The sequence below is a fragment of the Cottoperca gobio genome, chromosome 13 (genome assembly GCF_900634415.1).
Source record: "Cottoperca gobio chromosome 13, fCotGob3.1, whole genome shotgun sequence".
Lineage (NCBI taxonomy): Eukaryota > Metazoa > Chordata > Actinopteri > Perciformes > Bovichtidae > Cottoperca > Cottoperca gobio.
This window is the reverse complement of record NC_041367.1, coordinates 25221979-25245798: the sequence shown is the minus strand read 5'-3', so window position 1 is coordinate 25245798 and position 23820 is coordinate 25221979. Positions and strand designations below refer to the sequence as shown.

The 23820-nt window shown below is 42.1% G+C and overlaps 2 protein-coding genes and 1 long non-coding RNA gene across 5 annotated transcripts in view; 1 reads left to right on the top strand and 2 right to left on the bottom strand.

Annotated features, from left to right (window-relative positions):
- Positions 1-23820, top strand: part of LOC115017913 (neurofibromin) — an 89272-nt gene that overhangs the window by 57183 nt on the left and 8269 nt on the right. For all 3 annotated transcript variants that reach the window (XM_029446639.1, XM_029446636.1, XM_029446638.1), the window contains 18 exons: positions 7415-7847; positions 7983-8323; positions 9353-9555; positions 10345-10538; positions 10616-10756; positions 16512-16791; positions 17354-17568; positions 18048-18109; positions 18198-18339; positions 18548-18649; positions 20097-20237; positions 21726-21852; positions 22129-22260; positions 22457-22592; positions 22810-22970; positions 23083-23205; positions 23298-23416; positions 23539-23639. In XM_029446639.1, the coding sequence (XP_029302499.1) occupies positions 7415-7847; positions 7983-8323; positions 9353-9555; positions 10345-10538; positions 10616-10756; positions 16512-16791; positions 17354-17568; positions 18048-18109; positions 18198-18339; positions 18548-18649; positions 20097-20237; positions 21726-21852; positions 22129-22260; positions 22457-22592; positions 22810-22970; positions 23083-23205; positions 23298-23416; positions 23539-23639 (3153 nt within the window). The remainder of the gene's footprint in view (positions 1-7414; positions 7848-7982; positions 8324-9352; positions 9556-10344; positions 10539-10615; positions 10757-16511; positions 16792-17353; positions 17569-18047; positions 18110-18197; positions 18340-18547; positions 18650-20096; positions 20238-21725; positions 21853-22128; positions 22261-22456; positions 22593-22809; positions 22971-23082; positions 23206-23297; positions 23417-23538; positions 23640-23820) is intronic.
- On the bottom strand, positions 218-3661 carry LOC115017914 (putative GPI-anchored protein pfl2). Its single transcript, XM_029446640.1, has 2 exons — positions 3545-3661; positions 218-2985 (listed from the first exon to the last, which is right to left on the bottom strand). The coding sequence occupies exons 1-2, from the start codon at positions 3546-3548 to the stop codon at positions 1787-1789; spliced, it is 1203 nt and encodes a 400-aa protein (XP_029302500.1). The 5' UTR covers positions 3549-3661; the 3' UTR covers positions 218-1786.
- On the bottom strand, positions 6610-13325 carry LOC115017916 (uncharacterized). The gene is made up of 3 exons (XR_003833289.1): positions 13148-13325; positions 7086-7250; positions 6610-6911 (listed from the first exon to the last, which is right to left on the bottom strand). It is a non-coding gene; the product is annotated as an uncharacterized LOC115017916 (long non-coding RNA).

The window sequence follows — 23820 nt, the reverse complement described above, 5'->3', positions numbered from 1 at the left end:
GTATAGCCCAATATCACAAATGATACATTTGTCTCAGTGTGTTTACAGACTGTACAGGATAAGAATGAATAAGTTTGCTGGATATGTAAATAGGCAAACATAGGTTGTTATGTTTTCCATAACAACTTAATAAGGTGATACTATGTCAATGCCATTGAAAAACAGAAACATTGAAAGCTTCTAATGTGATGTAATTATGAAAACAGACTATGGTAGGTAATGAAAACTAACTTTAATTCAGACTTATTGTTAGAAATATATTATCGCATCTACAAAATGATTGTTGTTTGACGAGAACAATGCAACACATGAACATGAACACGGTCTGACAGCAGCAAATATTTTGAATCCCTTTTCTTGGCTCATGCGCGATGGTGTTCATCACCATGTGAACACAGGGCCTGTCTATGTGCTGGTGTCGGGCGGGTACATTTGTCAGTAAAATGACTCACTTAAGCTGAGCTGATGTAGCTGAATAAATTGGTACTGATTGCAGTGAAGTCCTTCCCTTTGTCTTTGGTCTGGTAGGTCTTAATATGTTTTAATAGTAATCGTCTTCGGAGGAAACCAGTTAAAGTACAGCTGTAGAATTATTTGGTACGTGGACGTGTGTGTGTTGCTTTTAATGTGACACCCAAAACCACAAGCACTAAAAGATGTGACAAAAAACAATTTCACTCAGCTTTTTTTCTTTGCTTAACATTCTGAATTCTCTGCAGATACAATAAAAGAAACACAAAACTATTAAAAATAAATACATTTACAGAAACGTTATGATCAGGATCATTACCAACATGCAAAGGAACAAGATGACCAAAGAACTCGATTGAATACACTGACATATTCTTCTCATGACTCATATCCTAGAAATACACATAACCACGTAGCCGTTAACATACAGAACCTTTAACCCATAACTCAGTAGCCCCTCCCATCTCACACTTCTACCCCTTTCTAATATGCACTTAATTGCAAAATAAACTAAAAAAGTGCTCAGCGAAACATTCCCTATGCGGATACTTAATTACTGTTTGTCCTCACCCCCACTTACTGTAACCTGCATCCCCCACAAGAAGAATACAAAGGGGCCTGCGTGCACCTCATGGTTACATTTTCTCCAGGAGCCGTTTCCAAGAGAGCATTTTAGATTTACTCTTCAGGACTGGGAGACTTTTTTTACATGGTAATAAAGAAAATAGAGCAGGCGTCTGCTGTCAGAATCCCTGACGTGATGATGGGAGACAGTTACCTTGCTGATGACTATAATTAGGAACCAGGATGACAGTAAAGGCTTCAGTAGCCTGACTTAAGACTCTAACATTGCCCTGTGCATCACACATGATTGAGACCATGTGAAAAAAATACTTTTCTGTTTACTTTTAGTTCCATTGCAGTTTAAAATTGTGTGGGTATTTTCTGACTATTTCTTTTCTTTAATTGTGATCTTCTGTGTTGATAATATACTGCTTTATTGTTCGGCTTTTATTCAAATTTTGCAGTAGAGACCTAGATAAATATAACTTCTCTCATGATGATTTCCTCAAACGATGACAAGTTAGTTTCCTGTGTTCTCAGTCACTGTTGTTGTTGCCTGGAAACCAGTAAAAGTGGATGCATTTGTGGGTTTGAGGCTGAAGTTCACTCATGGTTGCTCACAGTGATTATTCAGTCGTGCCACAACGTTTTCCACAGTTTTAAATACAGCGGGAGAATTTGGATCTGTCTTGACTGGTTTGCAACCTTGGGATTTTTTTTGTGTCCGGCGGGTCATTTGTTTGTGAAGAGGTCACTGGGACAGAGTTTGAACAGTCTCTGGAGTGTCTGTGCTTTTAATTTCTGGAACTACTACAGCAGTCCAATTGCTTTCATGTACATCATTTCCAGCCACCTCTTGACCAAATGTAGTCCCTTGTTGTTTATTTCCAAATGTATTACCTGGTATCATTTCTTCTAACTCATTTTCTGTTTCTGGGAGAAAGGACAACCTTTTGGACAGCCTCTGTGGCAGGAAGCTGGAAAGAGAGATTTGGTTAGATGACCTCAGTGTAACTGCTCCACCCTCAAGAAACGGTGAAAGACCGGCCCAGTCTCCAGTTGTTATCTTCTGCCTCTGAAGCTTCCGTTTCTTTATATAGATGACCAGGAATCCTACCATCATCAATACCAGGGCTCCACCTATTAGTCCTGCCACTGCTCTGCTGTGACTTGTTCCCTTATCGGACTTTCCATTTTTTTCTTGAGGATCTGGTCTTTCCTTCGCCTTGGTGATGTGAATGATTGGTGTATTGATCGTGGACATTAAAGTTTTGTACAAACCTGTGGACTGCGTGGCGTCGCCGCCTCTGACGAGGCTTGAACTTGTAGATTTGTTTTCAACAGGCTCGGTAGATGTGATTGTAGTAGAGATAGAGTTCGTAGACTGTGATGAACGGGTCATTATATCACTGGTGAACTGTCTTTGGGTGGAACTGCTTAGCATTGACGGTGTAGTTGTGGTTGAGAAGCTGGCATGACTGGTTACAACTGTTGTTGCTGTTGTCGTGACTCTAGATTGTGTCTCTGTGTTGGACTTCATGCCTACTGTTGAGCTGTTTAACTGAGACGATGAGGAATTGGTTGGAGTTGCTGCTGTTTGAGAACCTGGTAAGAATGTCTGAGAAGGTGTTGTTAGAGCTGTTTGCAGTGAAAGTTTAGTGCTGGGTTTTGTAGCTTCCTTCGTTGGGTTAACATCACTCTGGACAGACTGTGTGGCTTTACGTCCGGGGACTTCTGAGAGTGGATTCCAGCTGGAAACCTCCTGTGTTGTCAACTGGTCGTGGGTGAACTTACTCTGTGTTCCTGTCATCACATTAGTGAAGTTGTTATTCTGGCCAGAGGTCACTGCGCTGCTTGCTGTCAGTGGCAGCAGCCATATGAACATGAGGCTCACAGAATTGATGGCCATTGTTTTCTTCAGTCTTCTGGCTGGTTGTTGTGTCTCTATAGCTAGAACAGATGAAGTTATTTTGTCAGAGATGCAGAGCACACAATCTGAAGCAATGTGTGGTTGTGAAATGTAAACTGGTGTTGCATCGTTTCCTCAAAATGCAACTGTAAATAGACATTTGTTTGAAGGGTACATACAGGGTGTGTTTAAAGCTTACAGTCAACAATTTCCACTGGCCTTACATTTTACAATATTAAAATATCTTAAACTAATGAGGTTTTCTGTTTAATCAAGAAAGTAAGCGTGGGCTTTGATGATTATGATGATCTATATGTTTTTCTGTTTCTAGTTTTTATCATCGTCATCATTTTAACAAATCGCTGTAAGGCGCTTCAGTTGTGATGATCACCATCCAGCTGTGGTGGTGCAACAGTTTTGAATCCATCAAATATATACAAGGTGTCTAAATGGATTTGTTATCCGAGGCTCTGTCTCAATACATCTTTGTGACGACACTTTGCCCCATTTTTAGCTCCAGCATCAATCCAAAGTGCTTGAGATATTAGGTGCACCTAAGGCTAAATTACATTATAATTAAAATGATTAAAATGTACTTACCCATGACTTTACACAGATAACCTCTGTGAGCTGTGTTGCTCCAGGATATATTAAAATAGAGGATGTTATGCTGTTGCCTGTCTGGCACGATGTCCCTTGATTGAAAGGAGGAACTAGTGGCATGTCTTCTGAAATGTTAACTGATTCTTGCCTCCCTAACAGGAAGTGTGACATGTGAAACTGATGACAATCTTTTGTACTCTGTCACTGTGCTAAGCATGACTGATGTTCATGTTTCACACCAAAGCCTTACTGCAATACAACATTGTTAAACAAAACCCTGAATTGAACAGAATTAAACATTTGTAAAAATCCAAGATCTTGACTTTTATGATCTCCAAGACAAAATACTTGAAACCTGTAATATAGGCCCGATGGCTTGCCCATGCTAAAAGGTTCAGTTACATTCAATTCATACAAAGCCTTTTATTCTGTTGAGTCAGGGACATGGTGACCACAACAATGGATGCACATCCACGTTAAGGGTCCTTGTACCTGTGAGATCAGATATGCTCAGTGAGTCAACCCTGCTCAAACACAAGCCATAAAGTCTTCTTGTCGTGTTAACCAAGCCATTGAGCTGGCAGCATTCAGCCATGCAGGTTTACTAATGTAGACAGAGAAACCATTAAATCTAATGCACTTCTACATTTTTGTAACTAGTTTATTAAATACTGAAAAAAAGCAAATCACTGAAATTAAGATGTGAAGTAATTAATTAAAAGAAATGCACAGATTGCAATTTTCTTGGCCTATTCCGAAGTCTGACCTGCTGATTTCAGATTTTCTCTCTAAGAACTATATATTGACAGCAAACATTTTTGTAAAGTTAAATTATATGTCCATATCTTAGAACAGGGGTGTCATACTCATTTTAGTTCAGGGGCCACATGCAACACAATTTTCAAGTGGGCCGGACCAGTGAAATCATAGCATAATAACCTATAAATAACAATAACTCCAAATGTTTCCCTTCGTTTTAGTGCAAGAAAGTACAAGTACATTCTGAAAATGTTCAAACTTAATCTTTTTACAAAACATTATGAACAACCTGAAATTTCTTAAGAAAAAAAGTTGCAATTTCAACAATAGTATTAGTTTATAATTTACACATGTGTGTTACAACTTACTGATCACAGTGTATCTACAAAGGCTTTTACTTTATGATCAAAACAACTAATTAATGCACTTTGCAAAGTCATCCTGCGGGCCGGATTGGACCCTCTAGCGGGCCGATTTTGGCCCGCGGGCCACATGTTTGACACCGCTGTTTTGGAAGAATCCGAAAAAAATATTATTCTGTGCTGTGTAGGTAAGCCTATAATAGAGTCAAATATTTAAGCACAGTCAATAATGTTCTCCATAATACTAATAGGAAGAAGAAGAAACTTAACATGTTGTATTTCTGTTTACCACACCTTCAATATTTCAGTATATTCCATCTTGCTAATCATTTCTTACAATTATGTTTCAAGACTTTTTTTGTAACCACACACTCCCTAAAGAAAGCAATATAAATAAATGGTTAGTGACTTGAATGATGAATATTAAAACACAAGACATTGACGCAATGCAAAAATCCATTTATTTAACACAGCTGTTTCATGTATTATGACAGAACAGTTGTATTCGAAAGTCTGCAGTACAGGTGAAAGAACATAGACAGCTAAACTGACAGAAGGAAAGTTCAACAAAGATTTATTAATAAAACAAGGACTATTAGCAGACATTGTATCCAACTTTCTGACCATTTCAACATGGCTCTGGTATCACTCCAGGTCCTGGTGTCAACTTGTTGTTGTTCTACTTTTTTTCTCTTGTCATAAAACCAGAACATTGAGACAAATCAAGCAGTAATGTTGAGTTTGCTAAGCATGTAATAAATATGTAGCATATCATGTTATATGTTATACTTAAGTAATTATCATTAAAAATGTACACCTCACAAAAAAAAGGAAAAGCTTCTTGCGTCTGACAATTGGTTGACTAAGAAGACCTCTTTGCTGCGTTACTGTTGAACAAAGGCTTGGTCGGGAAGAACAGCGGAGTTGTACAGTCAGCAGCACTCTGTCAAACATCCTCACGATTTCAACTAAAGTATTTGTATTACAAATACCTCCTCATTCACTTTTTCTGATTATTTTTTCCCCCATTTTTTCTCATGAAAGCTTTTATTGGGAGGGAGTTTTTTGGACGGAGGGTGTTGTGTGCTGTACAGATTGTAAAGCCACTTAAAGCAAATTTGTGATATTGGGCTCTTTAAATATAATTGACTCGACTTTACTTATTTATTTACTATCAATCAATCAAAAAACTTTATTGTCCTTTCGAGATTATACAATGTACAATTCAAATGAAATATATATATATATATATATATATATATATATATATATATATATATATATATATATATATATATATATATATATATATTTATTTATTTCATTTGAATTGTCAAATACTATTTTAGTCATTTTGAACAAATTCCACTGGAAGCTTCATACATCAAAATGTATACACATTACTGGGTAAAACTGCTAAGTACCAAAAGCTGACATTGAATGCATTGTTGGAATCTTCATGATAATTTTAAATTTTGCCTTGAACTATTTATTTACTATAATTCCTATTTCCTAGATGTAAAACATTTGACAACTGTGGTGGGTGTGAAGTGTCTGGGGCTGCAGTTTACCAAGCTGGGGTTATCTCCTCACACAACAAGGGGCATGTCCTCTAGATCCCTTGGAACCTCCAGACCGGGGTGGTTGTAGCTGGTGCGCTGCACCTGACTGGCATTCTCTTCAGGATGAAAAGCCATTTGTCCTGTCCCAGCCTCTTCCCTTGCCTCTTGTATTTCAGCCTGCCTCTCTTCCTCCATCTTGCTGTCTTCCCTCACCTCCTCGAGCATGACACTGGCATCACACGGCCCAACCAGTCCTCCGACCTCCGGCCGGTCAATGCCCCAGTAGCCTGTGCCGCCCACCAAGTCCATGTTGGACCGGGAGGTTCGGGGGGCATAAACCCGGCGCTGAAGGCGGTAGACCTGGTATGCCAATACCACAGTGGCAACTAGGAGGCAGACAATCAGCCCCCCTGCTGAACCTATAGCGATCAGACCCATCTCAGTGTCGATCAAGCAGTCGGCACGAGTGCCATTTGTGACTGTGTCAGGTGGGTTTGTGTGACCAATGGTAATGAGGTTGGGCTCCACAGCAGGGGTTGAGCTGCCACCTTGATTTTCTTCTGTTTTTTGCGAATACGGCTGCATGGTCGAAAGGTCTTGGTCTGCTTCAGTAGGACAGAATGGCAGCTGGCTGAGCAGTAGAAACAGCCAAAGAGAAGTTCTGGTGCCTTCCATTGTGCTCTGAAATTAAGAGAAGAAATGTAGACTTTCTGCATCAACAACATGTGTAGTGAACCGCTGTAGTCCTGATGAAGCTACTTCTTAAGTACTTCAGACCAGAAAGTTGATTTTACAATCAAGTTTGCCCCTTTTTCCCCTTTAATGTTCGTGTCATCTTGCGTTGACAATACTTACTTGAAGTAGTCTTATGTGAAGATCTTGGTGGAGGGATGGAGTGAGGCAGCAGCTGCAGACGGACTCTTGAGAAACTCTGAACTCACTTCCTGGCCCCCTCTCTGGGTCTTTTTCTGGTCCTGTTATTTTGGGGCCTCTTGTTGCTACCACAGATGCTGAAGAGCTCTTGCAAGAAAAGAGAGACAAAAAAAATGTAGTTTCATTAGTGTAACATATAAGCTGTGAACAATTTTAGACAGGCTCCGTGTATACGACTATCCCCAACACTCAATAATGCATAATTTACTAAAGGAGGCCTGAATTAGATTTTTTTTATCTCCTTTCTTTAGGTTTAAAACAGGCCAGATCAACGGGGACCTGCTCATCTACCATGTCCTCCTCACTCTCAAACCCTACTACGCTAAGCCCTACGAGATAGTAGTAGATTTAACACACGTAGGCCCCAGCAATCGCTTCAAGACCGACTTCCTGTCCAAGTGGTTTGTGGTCTTTCCTGGCTTTGCCTATGAGAACGTAGCAGCTGTCTATGTCTACAACTGCAACACCTGGGTAAGGGAGTACACCAAGTACCATGAGCGTCTACTGACGGGCCTAAAAGGCAGCAAGCGGCTCCAGTTCATTGACTCTCCAGCTAAACTGGCCGAGCACATCGAACCAGACCAACAGAAGCTACCTGCAGCCACGCTGACCCTGGAGGAAGACCTTAAAGTGTTCCATAATGCCCTCAAGCTGGCCCATAAAGACACCAAGGTCTCAATAAAGGTGAGGATACTTACATAACAGTTTGAGCTGGGGCTGTACACCTTTAAGACTGAGATGATGGGTTAGTACGATCATTAGAGAAATTCGAGCAAGCCTTTGGTTTCTTTTAACAACATATGTTTTCTTGCTGATCAGGTGGGCTCGACTGCAGTTCAGGTGACGTCGGCCGAGCGGACCCGTGTCCTCGGCCAGCCTGTCTTCCTCAACGACGTCTACTACGCCTCAGAGATCGAGGAGATTTGCCTGGTGGACGAGAGCCAGTTCACCCTCACCATGGCCAACCAGGGCACACCGCTCACATTCATGCACCAGGAGTGTGACGCCATCGTCCAGTCCATCATCCATATCAGGACACGTTGGGAGCTGTCGCAGCCGGATTCCATCCCACAGCACACCAAGATTCGACCAAAAGATGTTCCCGGCACGCTGCTCAACATTGCCCTGCTGAACCTGGGCAGTTCTGACCCCAGCCTCAGGTCAGTTCTGCATTTAGAGATATTCTACATTTTATTACCCTAAAAATATCCAGTAACCTCACCAGCTTAATGGGAAAACAGGGTCTGATCCATGTATTTGAGATGCCAATGAGTTTTCTTTATGTCAGACAAGTTGTAATTTCTAGTGTGGACAATGTGGAGGGACAATTCAAACACATGCTCTCTATCACAATTCCAAGACACGTGTGTTTTGGGCTGCAAATGTACAATTGTGTGTTTTTAGTTTAGAGTTAAATTACACTCATGGAGAATCTGTTATTTGGGCCCAAATCTATTTGGGAAAAAAGACAACCGAGGAAAAGTAAAACTAGGGTTGTGTAATGTTTACAATTGAAGCGATGCCGGTATCTGGAATTTGATTTGGCCTTTTTTTGTTACTTTACTCCCTCTGTAAGAACAAAAATGTTATTTCATTTGCAAAAAATAAGTTCAACCTTTTAGAATTTTGTGTGCGTGGCGCGGATTTTTTTAGTTCCCTCTTCTTCTTTCCTCCGCTCTGTCTCTGACTGTAGGTGTGTGCGCGTGTGTGTGTGTCTGTGTGTTAGCGAAACAGTGGAAGACAGAATGTGCAAAGCAACGCAGTAAACACTGAAACGTGCACATAAATGAGATAAATAACTTACCGGTAAGTATTTAGTTTATTTAATAAAAGAGCACCTGTTCGATGTGAAAAGTGAGTTGTGAATATAAAAAAACCTGGGAAAAAGCGGTTCTGGTGTGACACATACACACCAGAGTGTCTCAGCAGTAGCAGTGAGACATGTTGCCCTATCCAGCTTTGTATTTCGCATTACAAATATTGCAGCAAACGTTGTCTGCGTTGATACACTCTTGAGATACCAAACTTTGGCCCTGATTGATTTAACATGAATCGGTACTTGATAGTGCCGGCGTGATTTGGTCTTAAAAGTAACAAGTTCGGTACCAAACCCTAGGTAAAACCTGAAAACACTGATTTTTGCACTACTCTTGAAAGGGTTTAACACTTCTGACTTGTTGTCCATCCAGGTCTGCGGCTTACAATCTATTGTGTGCTTTGACCTGCACCTTCAACCTAAAGATAGAGGGCCAGCTGCTGGAGACGTCAGGCCTCTGCATCCCAGCCAACAACACACTCTTCATAGTCTCCATCAGCAAGACTCTGGCTGCCAATGAGCCCCATCTGACACTGGAGTTCCTGGAGGAGTGCATCTCAGGCTTCAGCAAGTCCAGTAAGTCCACTTAACACAGCTGCTGGAAGACATACAGCGGTGTCACTTTTTAACTTATACCCCTTATACTCCAGCAAGACTGTCCCTGTAGTTAGGTCACTGTAAGTCACTCTGGATAAGAGCGTCTGATGAATGACCTGTAATGTAATGCAATGCTAGTCCCCATAGTAGCCATTTCATTGTAGTGAGACTATGTATACTTATTTTTTTTAACTTGACCTCACTGTATAAAATGAGCTGTTGTGACCGCTAGTATAATCAAAGCCTCATAAAACTTTACAACACAAACTACACCCACGAGGCATTCAGAGGATATTTGGCTTTCTTCGTGCCAAAAAATGCAATTCTTACAGAAATCTCCAAATGTCAAAGGTTTTTGATACAAATCAGAGTAGGACTTTAAGTAAGCCTTGGTTTCTTAATGTGGTATTTTGGAGGGATTTTTGACCAGTTTAATAATTTCTCGGCTGGTCAAAAATTGTCAAATTTACAAACCAAATCTGTGTAACAAATGGTATCAACCCAAAAATTGTTTGTGATAACTACAACATAAACTAGAACAAGCATATTACACTAAGTGATATCCACCTCTTTCAAACTCCACACCTCTAGTTTTTAACACTGGCTTCATGTCATAAAGGTGTAGTCTTCCTGATTACATCAGCAGCGTTATTTCTGCAGACTTGACAAAGCTCCTCCAGAGCCACGTAAGACATTATACAATCTCTTTCACCGGCTCACTTGTGAAAATAAGTGAGTGTATTGATAAGTTTTGTTTTTCTATTGCAGGTATTGAGCTGAAGCATCTCTGCCTGGAGTACATGACACCCTGGCTGCTCAACCTGGTTCGCTTCTGTAAGCACAATGACGACGCCAAGCGGCAGCGCGTCACCGCCATTTTGGACAAACTCATCACCATGACGATCAATGAGAAGCAGATGTATCCCTCTATCCAAGCCAAGATCTGGGGCAGCCTGGGCCAGGTGAGTCTACCACCCCAACAGCCTAATAAGTTCAAATGTTTTGTGGATTTGACCTCTAACTTTCTCTGTGTCCTCAGATAACGGACCTACTGGACGTGGTGTTGGACAGCTTTATTAAGACCAGTGCCACAGGAGGCCTGGGCTCCATCAAAGCAGAGGTCATGGCTGATACTGCAGTGGCTCTCGCTTCAGGGAATGTCAAACTGGTCTCCAGCAAGGTGAGCTAATAGATTCTGGATGAGTGTCTGCAGAGTTACCTGAGCTCAGCACACAGACAGCATTTGCTTACTGAAGTCTGAAGATGTTGAAATCTTGCCTCCCAGAGCATTTCATGGTACTAGTGCAGTATCGGGATGTGCTCGTGCCGCTGCTTCTTAGGTTTTGAAGTGAGTCTATGCACGCGTTCACGGTAGCAACAGTGTACACATCTGGAGTACAAAAGCTCCCATGAAAACCTTATGGCCTAAATAAAGCCAAAGCCCCATGAAATGTGTACATCCCAGGTTTGATGAACGAGCGTCTTGCAAGCACTAACAAAAAGTCCAGGCGAGCGGAACAGTATTTTCTTAGTTTTTTACAGAACCACTTATCCAAATAACTTCACACGTGGCACTGTTGGGTCCTCAGCAACACACACGCCAAGCGTGGAGTAGATCGGTCCAAGTGTTGGCGAGATAATCAAAATGATGTGTGACCTCTACTTTGTCAGAGGAGACTTCAGGTCTGTGCTTCAATCTATACTGGCAATTTGGACCAGAGTTACAGAACTTGAGAAAAGCAAGCCGGTGCTGGCTGTGGTTTAGGCGCCATTGGGAGGAGCCAGTGAAGCAGCAATAGAAACGCTGGGTGATTTGAATAAGGACACTGGCATGAATACTTGCAAAACCTAATGATATGAGTGTCGAGGAAGAAAAAGACCCATCAGACCTATGAGGCAAAGATGAGGTGAGAGATAGGGTCGATAACTTCAACATAGAAATAAATACAACTGCTGCATACAAGCCATGGAACAGTGGACTTCTGGAGCGACACGACCAAACATTTACTGAGATCATCATGAAAGTGAAGACTAGTAACTGTTGGGACGGGAACACTGCACTGGTTATTAAAGAACACCATGCAAGTGTGTCCTCCCTGCTCACCGATACTCCCCCAGCTTTACACAAGGGCACAGTGGAACTGAACTTCCACTCACATCTTCTTTTGACCTTTTGCAAAGTATTACCAGCAGCTTGAGTTATAAGTATATCTTTTCATCTCAAAGTGCACCACATGCTCCATTTAAACATTCAAATTGTACAAATCTTCTTCAGAACCCCCTGCAGAGTTTCACATCTTAACTTTGTCATCCTTTGAGTCTGCATGCCTGCATACAAATATCAACATTCTCAGCTTCCCACGGCACTAGTATAGTTTGACATGACATTTTAAACAACATACTTGTGTTTTTAGAGACATGCTGTTATATTTAGTTTGAATAATACCACTACTTCATATTGTTTAACCCTATGACTCCAAGTGTATCATATTTGATACATGAGTTTCTGAGACCTCTTCGTCATCAAAATGAGCAGTACTTTCCTGAAAAACCTGTTGTGTGCCATCTGACACATGTCTTCTGCCCTCTGGTGGACTATATGTGCAGTAGAAAGCCTTTGAATGCCAAATTTTTAAAAATGGCCTCTGTCACGGAGCGGCTCTTACGTTTTTGGCAAGAAAATATTTTCTAATTTTGAAAAGGTTATCATAAGAATAACATTTATATTGTTACTTATATTACAATATGAGTAGTTACTGTATTGAAGCAACTTATAATCACTTAATATTTTGTACCTTAATTTATGGAAAAACCATGTTGAAAATGTCTGTATCAAATCTGATACTGCAGGTATTTGAGTCAATTTTTATGCAAATCTCAAAGCATTTCATGATGCAATTTGCATTATGCTTACCAAAATGCACAATGTAAAAAAGGATGGCATTGATCATTTCCCAACATTGGAAGCCCGACAGAGATGCACGCACTGCACAGGCAATCATTTCATACATGTGTATGTGTGTGTGTGTGTGTGTGTATATATACTATATGTACACTGTGGGAAATGTGAAGTCCATCTGTGCCTCAAAAAGCACACAAACTGTTGTTTGCCTTCTACAACGCAAAATTAAAAAGGTTCCTGTTTGAGAAGAAAATAACCAAATCAATTGAAATGTTCAAAATCTTGCAAATGTAATGATCAATGTTTGTTTTTGTTTCTAAAAGGGAAGTTGTTTTTTCAATAAATTGCCATAAAATCCTGACAAAAAAAAAAAAATCATATATGTAAATAATTACCCAAATGTTCTTTTACAACATTGTCAAAAGGTGCAACAAACACCTACATCTAAAAAAATGATGATCTTCTGGCCATTATTCGATCAGGATTCACAGGGTTAAGTAAACATGCATTATATTCCATAACATTAATACAAACTGGTGCATTACAACATTGAAATGGTTGTATTAATTATAGCTAAGTGACGAGATGAATTAATGAATTTAACATTTGTTAAAGGTTTCTTTACCACACTGATGTTAGAAATCAGCATTAAATGTAATAATTACTTACAGAAATAAATCCAATGCTGTAAATCACTCCTGACTGAGTATTCAAAGAGACACACTCATTCACTCACTATCCATCAGCTGTGTGCTCTAGATCCAAATTCAGCCCGCTGCTGAGATAAACAACATACAGCAACAGACACAATAGCAAAGCCAGGCCCTGGCTCCTATTATGGCAGACACCAGCCCTGCACTGAATAGTGGCCATTGTGAAGATTGTTGACGAAGAACAGCTCGTCAGTGTTTAAGTTGAAGTGCTGCTCCCCTTGGTGATTTTGTGTTGTTTTTCTAAAGTGTTGCTCCTGAATTTAAGAATATTAAATTGAAAACTGTACAGTTGTGTGTGTGTGTGTGTGTGTGACCACACATGACTCTTTATGCTGGTGTTATCCACAGGGTTACTGTCTGATGTCATGTCAGGACAGCTTACTGAGCACAATGGTGCCTTGTCTGCTACTCTTGAACTCTTTGTTACCCAAGAGTTGAAGAAATGCCCATTTCTAATTGTCATATTTTCATATGTTTCATCTCCTTATTGAGAAAGACATGCAGTGTTAACCGTGGGTCTTCACTGTGGATTGCTTCAACTTTATTTGTATACCACTTCTCACAGACGTGAAGGAGAAAACATGCCATCAGAAACAAAAAGATCAAAGAACAAGCTCCGATAATAAGAAAATAAAGATAATATGATGATGGTTTAATAATTCAAATGATTACTAGCTTGCTGCTAACACTGGCGCAAACACAGTAAGCCACGCTAGTGTTGTTCTCGTCATTAACATTAAAACAATGTGACATCAGGGAAACATTGTGTTTCCACTTTGATGTTTGAGCATCATTGATGTAAACAGTGCTCTCCTCACTGGAGTCCTGCGCTCTGACCTGTGGCCTGCCCATCAAGTGCAGCTTGATGCCACGATGGAGACACACACTCCTGTTGGGTTAGGACATTGTCCGGCGGCAGGCTGGTTCGTGCAATATCATTACATCCTAGCCGGGTTAGCTTAGCCCTCTACTCCGCTTTTTTCCTGGGGTGGTCACTCCGCCCTCGTGGTGTTTGCTCCTTCAAGTCTGGCTCACTGGCTGGGTGATCGGTCCTCAATCGTCTCAAGGTCCGCTGCACTTAATCCAGTCACCACGCTTCCTACTCTGATGTTGATGAGTTCTGCCATACGTGCTCCAGTAGACCAGACGAAAAGACAACCACTTTAGCAACAATGTAGCAAAGTTCCTGGAGGTTATCGGCTGCTGTATGTACGCTGTCGTCATAGCAAAGAATATTCAATATAATTAATAATCATTTTTACTAATTACTTCTGATAGCCATTTTTCACTGAACACTGCTGCTCGGTGAGATCTGATCTATCTGAGGGGAGATTTATGATGGATTTGGTCGTTAAGTATGGACATATTTGTTTCCACCTAGTTGTATGGTAATGATACTGTATGGGAGTTTTCGTGATAGCTGCCTGTATGAAGTTGATTGCTATAAAGCATTGGTCTTCAACAGGGGCCCGTAACCCCCAGGGGGTCCTCAGAGTTACTGCAGCGGGACCACCTAATGGTTATCTCGCCCAAGAAGGTTAGGTTCTTGGCTTGGTTTGTTTGTCTTTAAGGATTACAGAAAAACTACTGGCCCGATTTTTCATGAAACTTGATGGAGAGGTTGGGCTTTGGGCTTGGAAAAATGTTGGAGTGGTTTCACTTTCGTTAACATTGCTAAAGAGGGCATTTGTGCTGCATTCTTGTTGTCAGAAAAATTAGTTTGGAACAATTCGCAAATAGCTTTCAAGGCAGGCTTCCTAAACACACGTCTTCTTACACCCCTTCCATGCTGGGCTCTTGCTGTGCCTTTCAGGAAGTCTTGAAAATATCCCCAACAAGGTCCACATGTGACACGCTGCGCAGCTGAGAAGAGACATATGTCTGAATACCTGCTTGGCATATTCATCAAATGTCATTATCTGAATGATTGCAGCTCCATCAAGAACTACACCGGTCGCATCAGGGCCTTTAATCTGAGCTGAGACGGGTTCTGCTGGCATGTCAGAAGGTCACTTGGTCCCAAATTGTAATCTTTCTTCGTCAAAGAGTGCAGGTGGCCATGTTTAGTTCTCATGCTTAAAGAAGTCTTCCAGGTTTCCATCTCTTGTCTGACAGCTAATGTACGGCCCAATTCCAATCCGGCCTCTCCACCCTCCCACTCTGTGACAGAGTGAACTCCATTTGTAGTCACACTCGCACGTTTAAGGTCATCCATCGTCTACCGCTTATCCGGGGTCGGGTCGAGGGGGCAGCAGCTCCACCGTTAAGGTGTAGGGTGTAAATACATCAGCAAGCTTCGGGACGAACTTAACAGTCATAATAACTCTTCTTTAGTGGCATTTCTCTTCTCGTTTTTAACTCTGATGTTTATGAGCTGCTTGATTTTCGCAACAGTCCCCCTAAATATACAAAACTGTACAATCAAGTGAACAAGTAAAAGATAAAAATACAATGTAACCCTGAAGTTGTTAACATCTCTATGACAATATGAAATCTGTACTAGTTTGCGCAGTTTACTCGTAAATGTTTGTGCAGAACTATTTGACGGACACAAACTGTGTTGCACGTTGTCAGTTGGAGCAGCTGGTTGAATCAGGATGGATGCAGACTCGCTGTTGGAGGGTTTTATAGCCCACTTCTACTCCCCGCTATTGGTTTGGAATGGCACTTAATATGGCAGACCCTCCACGTGAACGGGCAAACGGAGTGGAAGTGGGAATGGAGAGGGCGTAGGGGCCGGATTGGAACAGCTCAACAATACTTTTCATTGCTGCTTATCCTTACTTGCCGTAATGACGTTCTTCTGATCTTTTCTAAATATAATACAAAACGATGTTTGCTCTAGTAGCCACGGTCCCTAATACAAGGACTGTTTTTACTCATTCATGGCACTATATAATAAAATGATAATGACAAATCTATGTATGACTTGTTATAACTCCATTGAATTGTGAGTCTGTATTTTATTTGGTTCTCAGGTTACCAAGATCTAGATCACATTCTTTATTTCATGTGGGTCCAATGTGAGAGGAATGTTTGACAGACCGCTCGCTGGTGGCCATTTTGAGGAATGGCTGCCATGGCCCAATATCCAGAATTGTTCCAATACATCAAAACTTGTGCTTTTTCACAAAATTAACAATTGTGTTGATATTTTGAGCTATGTCACTATAGATCTAAGTGTAAAACATAGGATCTGAATCATGTTCATGTACGTGTTGTTGTAGCCCCAGTTTAAAACTCAACTACATTTTATTCATATGTAGTGAGTGGCTCTATCTCTCGTTTCAATGTTGGACTTCTTGTGTTCTTTGTGGCAGGTTATTGGTCGGATGTGTAAGATTATAGATAAGACGTGCCTGTCCCCAACGCCCACACTGGAACAGCACCTGATGTGGGACGACATCGCCATCTTGGCACGCTACATGCTCATGCTGTCCTTCAACAATTCCCTGGATGTGGCCGCCCACCTGCCCTACCTGTTCCACGTGGTGACCCTGTTGGTAGCCACCGGGCCGCTCTCTCTTAGGGCCTCCACCCACGGTTTAGTTATCAACATCATCCACTCCCTCTGCACCTGCTCGCAGCTCAACTTCAGTGGTGAGGACTTACTGCAGCTGATTGATGTGTACATGTGTAGTATGCATAATAAATACGGGTAACACTTTATAATAACCATCATTTGATCAATTGATAGTTAATAAACTTTAGTTATTTTACTTTTGACGAGCAATAAATGATAATTATGATCATTTAAATGTACTAATTATTAGTAATGCTATTTCTGTTATTTTATCATTAGTTTGTGTAATATGAAATAATAAGTTTATAAATGATTTATTGTGTCAGCTGATAAGAGACCATAACAATTCCATTCTGATTCCATTAGTAATCTATTCACAACATTTGACTATATAAAGTATTTGTTAATAATTACCAAAGTATAGTAAACCTTTAAGAAATCGTTTGCATCTAAACATTAAGTATTCATTAATTATTTAATACATTATTATCACCAGTCGCAACTTTATAATAGCCATCCAAATAAGGTTCATAAAGCAATTACTAACCATTATACTTTACAATGATCTATGTTGTGTCATGTTAGTTAAGCTAGCAGTATTCAACCCAGAGCTAATGTTGTTGTGCTCCATGATTTCAGAGGAGACGAAGCAGGTTCTGAGGCTGAGCCTGACGGAGTTCTCCCTGCCCAAGTTTTATCTACTGTTCGGCATCAGCAAAGTCAAGTCAGCCGCCGTCATCGCTTTCCGCTCCAGCTACAGAGACCGCTCCTTCTCCCCAGGCTCCTACGAGAGGGAGACGTTTGCCCTGTCCTCCCTGGAGACTGTCACTGAGGCCTTACTGGAGATCATGGAGGTCAGCTGAGGAAATTAGGCTAACTAGACTTCTGTTTGTCACTCCTTCTCTGTCCCATCAATGCATTTATTTCATAAAGCAAAGATATGGGAGATATGACAGAAAATGTTCTAATAATAAAAATATCCATATCTCAAGATAACATCTTTTGTTACAATACTGTATATTCAGTTTGTGAGATGCTTCATTTGACAATTCCTTATCTTTATTAGACATAAAAAAAAAACCAGTTTGCTGTAATTTAGAGAGTCGATTAGCGCGCTCTCTTTGTACAGGAGGTTACCAGCTAAATGTGATAAACAGCAGTGTTTCCCACATGTTGACAACTTGTTTGTAATTTATCTGTCAAATCTATGAAAACATGTCACACAACTTGCATTGATTCTAACACTGGTCTGAGCATTTCTGCTGAGGTTTGTGCATTCTCAAAATCTGTCCGCGTCTCTCAGTCTGGTTGCTATGCGTTTGCTTTCCTCCAGGCTTGTATGAGGGATATCCCCGCCTGCAAGTGGTTAGACCAGTGGACAGAGCTGGCACAGAAGTATGAACCTCCTCCATCCCATTTAAATGCATCAATGCTAAAGAGTGTGTAGTGCAGTTTGCAACATATGTGTGTGTTTGGATTCCAGGTTCGCATTCCAGTACAACCCATCTCTCCAGCCCAGAGCGCTGGTGGTGTTTGGCTGCATCAGTAAGAGGGTGAGCCACGGCCAGATCAAGCAGATCATCCGAATCCTCAGCAAGGCCAGCCCTCTGCTCAGCATAGACCGGGTGAGAGTGCACATTCACTCGTATGCCCCTCTCTGTAGAAGGCACCCAGTACAGTCCACATGTCCACTCACGGGTGCTACTGGGAATTTCTTCCACACGTATTTCATCAAAACTTTCATATAATATTACTTGGATTGTTCAGTTCAGTGATGAATATTTGTTTTATATTGTTTGATGACTTCCTGTATCACTCCTCTTCTCCTCACAGGGTCTGGAGAGCTGTCTGAAGGGGCCGGACAATTACAACAGCCAAGTATTAATAGAGGCCACAGTCATTGCTCTGACCAAGCTGCAGCCTCTACTCAGCAAGGTATACACCAGTGTAGATCCTCAGCCACCGCTCTGTTTCACTACCTCTCAATATTCTTCAACGCGAACCAGCTGTTTTTAGATAAACACACACATTCACTCACTCTCTCACACTCACACACTCTCTCTCTCTCACACTCACACAGACTCTCACTCTCTCTCTCACACACTCTCTCTCTCACACACACACACACACACACACAGACTCTCTTTCTCTCTCTCACTCACTCACTCACACACTCTCTCTCTCACTCAAACACTCTCACTCACTCACACTCTCTCACTCACTCACACACTCTCTCACTCACACACTCTCTCACTCACACACTCTCTCACACACTCTCTCACTCACACACTCTCTCACTCACACACTCTCTCACTCACACTCTCTCTCTCTCTCACTCACACTCTCACACACACTCTCTCTCTCTCACACACACTCTCTTACTCACTCACACACTCTCTTGCTCACTCTCTCACACACACTCTCTCTCACTCACACTCTCTCACTCACTCACTCACTCACACACTCACACTCTCACTCACTCACACTCTCACTCACTCACACGCTCTTCCTCTCTCACTCACACACTCTCACTCTCTCACACACTCTCTCTCTCTTGCTCTCGCTCACTCACTCACACTCACTCTCTCGCTCACTCACACTCATTCTCTCGCTCACTCACTCTCTCTCACTCTCACTCACTCACACTCTCACTCACTCACACGCTCTTCCTCTCTCACTCACACACTCTCACTCTCTCACACACTCTCTCTCTCTTGCTCTCGCTCACTCACTCACACTCACTCTCTCGCTCACTCACACTCATTCTCTCGCTCACTCACTCTCTCTCACTCTCTCTCACTCACTCACTCACTCACTCACACTCACTCTCTCGCTCACTCACACTCATTCTCTCGCTCACTCACTCTCTCTCACTCTCTCTCACTCACTCTCTCTCACTCACTCACACACTCTCTCTCACTCACTCACACTCTCTCTCACTCACACTCTCTCTCTCTCACACTCATACACTCTCTCACACACACTCTTTCTCTCTCTCTCACACTCATACACTCTCTCACACACACCCCCCTCTCTCTGCCTTTCCCCCTCTTGGGTGCGTGCTGTCCAGCAGCACTTATACATCTGTCTCCCCCTCTGGAGGAGGGAAGGAACAGTCATTATTATTTTCAAAGGTTTGATTTATCTAAAGTGTAACATTTATGATAAGCTCAAGATTAATTTAGTGTTTTATATTAGATCTAAAGTAGTTGAATGAACAGCAGTGTAGTAGTGATTCTCAGTTCATCCCTCCATTGCCGTTTTTAGAATGAGTTTTTTTTATTTACGCCGTTAACAATAACAGCACAACCCTTCCTCGCTGTGTTTGACCGGTCACACTACATCAGTTACTGTACAAACCAGCCACCCTGTGTGTGTGCAGGAGTCTCCCATGCACAAAGCTCTGTTCTGGGTGGCAGTAGCTGTGCTGCAGCTGGATGAAGTCAACCTGTACTCTGCTGGAACCGCCCTGATGGAGCAGAACCTCCACACTCTGGACACAATGCGCATCTTCAACGACAAGGTAAAACAAACACACACACACACACACACACACACACACACACACACACACACACACACACACACACACACACACACACACACACAGGGTCTCCTCTGCTCACACAGCAGTCTGATGTTGTGTGAACTAAAAGCCTTTACACTTCTTATAATACAGACTCCCATTTGGGTTTGGACAGCTTACTCAGACTGCATTATGAAAATTAATATTTGATTGTGAAGAAAAATAAATATGAAGCAGCTGTCTGTGCACTGAATGACAGGAGTCACACAATGTGACTTCCAATAATTGAAAATGAATTGTAACATTAGGTCAAGCATAGCCAGACCTTCTCCAGCTGAACAAGGAATAATTCAACAACAACCGTGATGAAGAAGAACTCGTCGGGTCCGCACAGCAAGCCAGCGTGTCTCTGTTCCGTCATGTTAACTCACCACAGACCTGTCAGCCTGGAGTCCACATCCGACGGGAGACGTAACCACTTTTTTCAAAGTACTTGCTATCTTCTTATGTTTGATGAAGAGATATGGTATTGATAACTCCTTAATTTTACTTCATGAATCAGCCGTTGCTCGTCCATTACAGCTCTTTTAAAGCGAGCGACCAGAATAAATACAATCACGACGTTCAACAAAAGTTCAGGTAAAAACGTCATGTCAGCGTTAGTGAATTCATTTTTTTCACAACGAATATTCAAACCTCATTTTTGCCAAATTTTGACAGCCCTAATGTGGTGACGGTTTTAGTCTGCACACACACGTCCTCACAAAAACTGATCACAGAGGTCACATTGTCAGTTAGTCAGGTCTGCTCTGTTGAGAAGCAGCCGTTTATCCACAAAGCGGCAGATGTATCGACGGGAGTGCAAATCCCTTCTGTCGCAGTTTAACAAGAGATCCGGCTCGTTTCCCCGTCTGCACCTCCTACACATCCCATAGACAGCGGCTGCTCCTCCAACTGAAAGCTTGGTAAAGCTGGTTCTGTGATAAAGTTGAACATTTCCTCTCTGGTGAATTTGATCAGAAAGGGAGAGCTGAATACTGAAGTATGAGCGAGCGCAGCACCATCTTATACTACACATTTGAGGCTTTTATAATTCCATCCAATCATATCATTCGACCCGGATGAAAAACTAATGTAGCACTTAGCACTCGATAAACCACGAGCTGCGGGCCTCGTACCTCACTTATAATCCACACTTGAAAAGCTTGTCAGAGTCGTATGTCTGAAGATCTCCTCCAGCTGTATGGATGATTGCAGATGTGTATTTTTAATAATGGAAAACAGAATACACACCAAATACAATGTCATGTCATTTCAAGGTAACTTCAGGAGCACTCGCTCTCTGTATGTACTTAATGAGTCAAACAATGAACACTACAATGTGCAAAGTGGATGGGGGGCGGCCTCTGACAGTGCATGTTTTTAACATAATGACAGGATACAGCTTCCTCATTCCCCTCTTCTCCTCCTAATGTGCTCCTCCAGAGTCCAGAAGAGGTGTTCATGGAGATCAGGCGTCCTTTAGAATGGCACTGTAAGCAGATGGATCACTTTGTGGGCCTCAACTTTAGTGCCAACTTCAACTTTGCTCTGGTGGGGCACCTACTCAAAGGTAAGCACAAGCTGCATTCAGTCATTCAGTGTTCTATACATGGTGCTCTGTGTTGACTCACTGGCTGTACATGATCATATCAATCACATGTGTCGAAGCAACATAATGACCTACAGTACAAACCTAACAATACAGTCTGCACATGTGCTGAGCAGGTGTTTCAGAAGAGAGTCAGTATTATGCTTCTGATTGTTTTAATACAAAGGTATGTGCCGAAGACATTCGGATCAATGTCTTGTCCCTGACTGTCTTTATGTCTCTAACTTGTGTCTCTAGGCTACAGGCACCCATCACCCACCACAGTAGCGAGGACCGTGAGAATCCTGCACACACTGTTGGCTCTCATCAGTAAGCATCTGAAATGTGACAAGTTTGAGGTCAACACCCAGAGTGTGGCCTATCTGGCTGGTACGTAACGCACTCCTAAACACATCCCCATTCATACACTCAACACTATACTGTGGAATATCTACAATTTCCTAAAATCCTATTTGTATTTAATATCTATATAATGTTAAGTTACAGAAGAAAACGTTGTTGGTTGGTGTTTTGGTTGGTTTGGGTCGGCCTTGCTTGTTGATGACCATCATCTTGTGTTGTGCAGCACTGCTCACTGTCTCTGAAGAGGTCCGAAGTCGCTGCAGCCTCAAACACAGGAAGTCACTCCTGATTTCTGACCTCTCCATGGACCCAGTACCCATGGAAACATACTCCAGTCACATCACTGATCCCAGCTGCAGGTGAGCAGATGAGCAGAGGACAACCTGACCTGAAGTAGTCTGTTCCAACCAAAACAACGTAGTGAACTCCGCCCGATTAGCTAATAAACATACTCACTTAGAGATGCAGAGCGTTTAAGACCCAAAATACATGTTTGAACCTGAACATGTCAAATGTCTGCTTTAAATGAGTTTTCAAGTTCTCTCTGTTCCCTGATGTTGGCTCCATTTACCTCAGAACTCTGCGAGAGACTCAGCCGTGGACGTCACCTCAGGTTTCAGAGCGCTACCTTTCAGCCCATCACTACCCCACAGTAGGCCAGATCAGCCCACGAACTCGCAAGTCCATGAGCCTGGACATGGGTCAGCCCTCACAGGCCAACACCAAGAAGCTCTTGGGTATGACTTGTGCCTCTGCTATGTCCAGTACATGTTGATCTGTCCTAAGGAGGAGCATTCATAAACAACATCCCTATGTTCAAACTATCTGCCGTGATTGTTTGTCTGCCAGGCACCAGGAAGAGCTTCGATCATCTCATATCGGACTCCAAAGCACCAAAGAGACAAGAGATGGAGTCGGGTATGACCACCCCTCCCAAGATGAGGCGTGTAGCAGAGAACGACTACGAGATCGGTTAGAGTGCAAGCCTGGCTTCTCCTTCTACGTCTGATACAACGTCTGTTTGAGGAGATATTGAATGTAAACTCTCCTTGTTATAATTACAGAGACGCAAAGAATTGGAAACTCTCACCTTCGCAAGGTGTCTGTATCAGAGTCCAACGTTCTGCTGGATGAAGAGGTGCTGACCGACCCAAAGATCCAGGCTCTGCTGCTCACTGTGCTGGTGAGGAAACACATGTTCGCACAGTTGAAACCAGTGGAAGATGACTGATAGTATTCAGAAGCTCTTTCCTTTCCAAGTCACTGACTCTGTTTGTTAACGGACGTGTTGCTCTCATTTCCCAGGCAACCCAGGTGAAATACACCACCGATGACTTCGACCAGCGCATTCTGTACGAGTACTTGGCTGAAGCTAGCGTTGTCTTCCCAAAGGTTTTCCCAGTCGTGTAAGTAGCCAACATATGACATTTCTTTTGGTTCTATTCTGAGCTATCAGAGTGTAATGTAGAGGGGGTCTCTGACCAGGATGTACATGTGTATAGTACGGTGTTCACTGGAGCACCTGCTGCTGGCCCCTCGCCTTCCTCTACAGAGCCACGTGTCTAACATTCCACACTCAAATGTTTA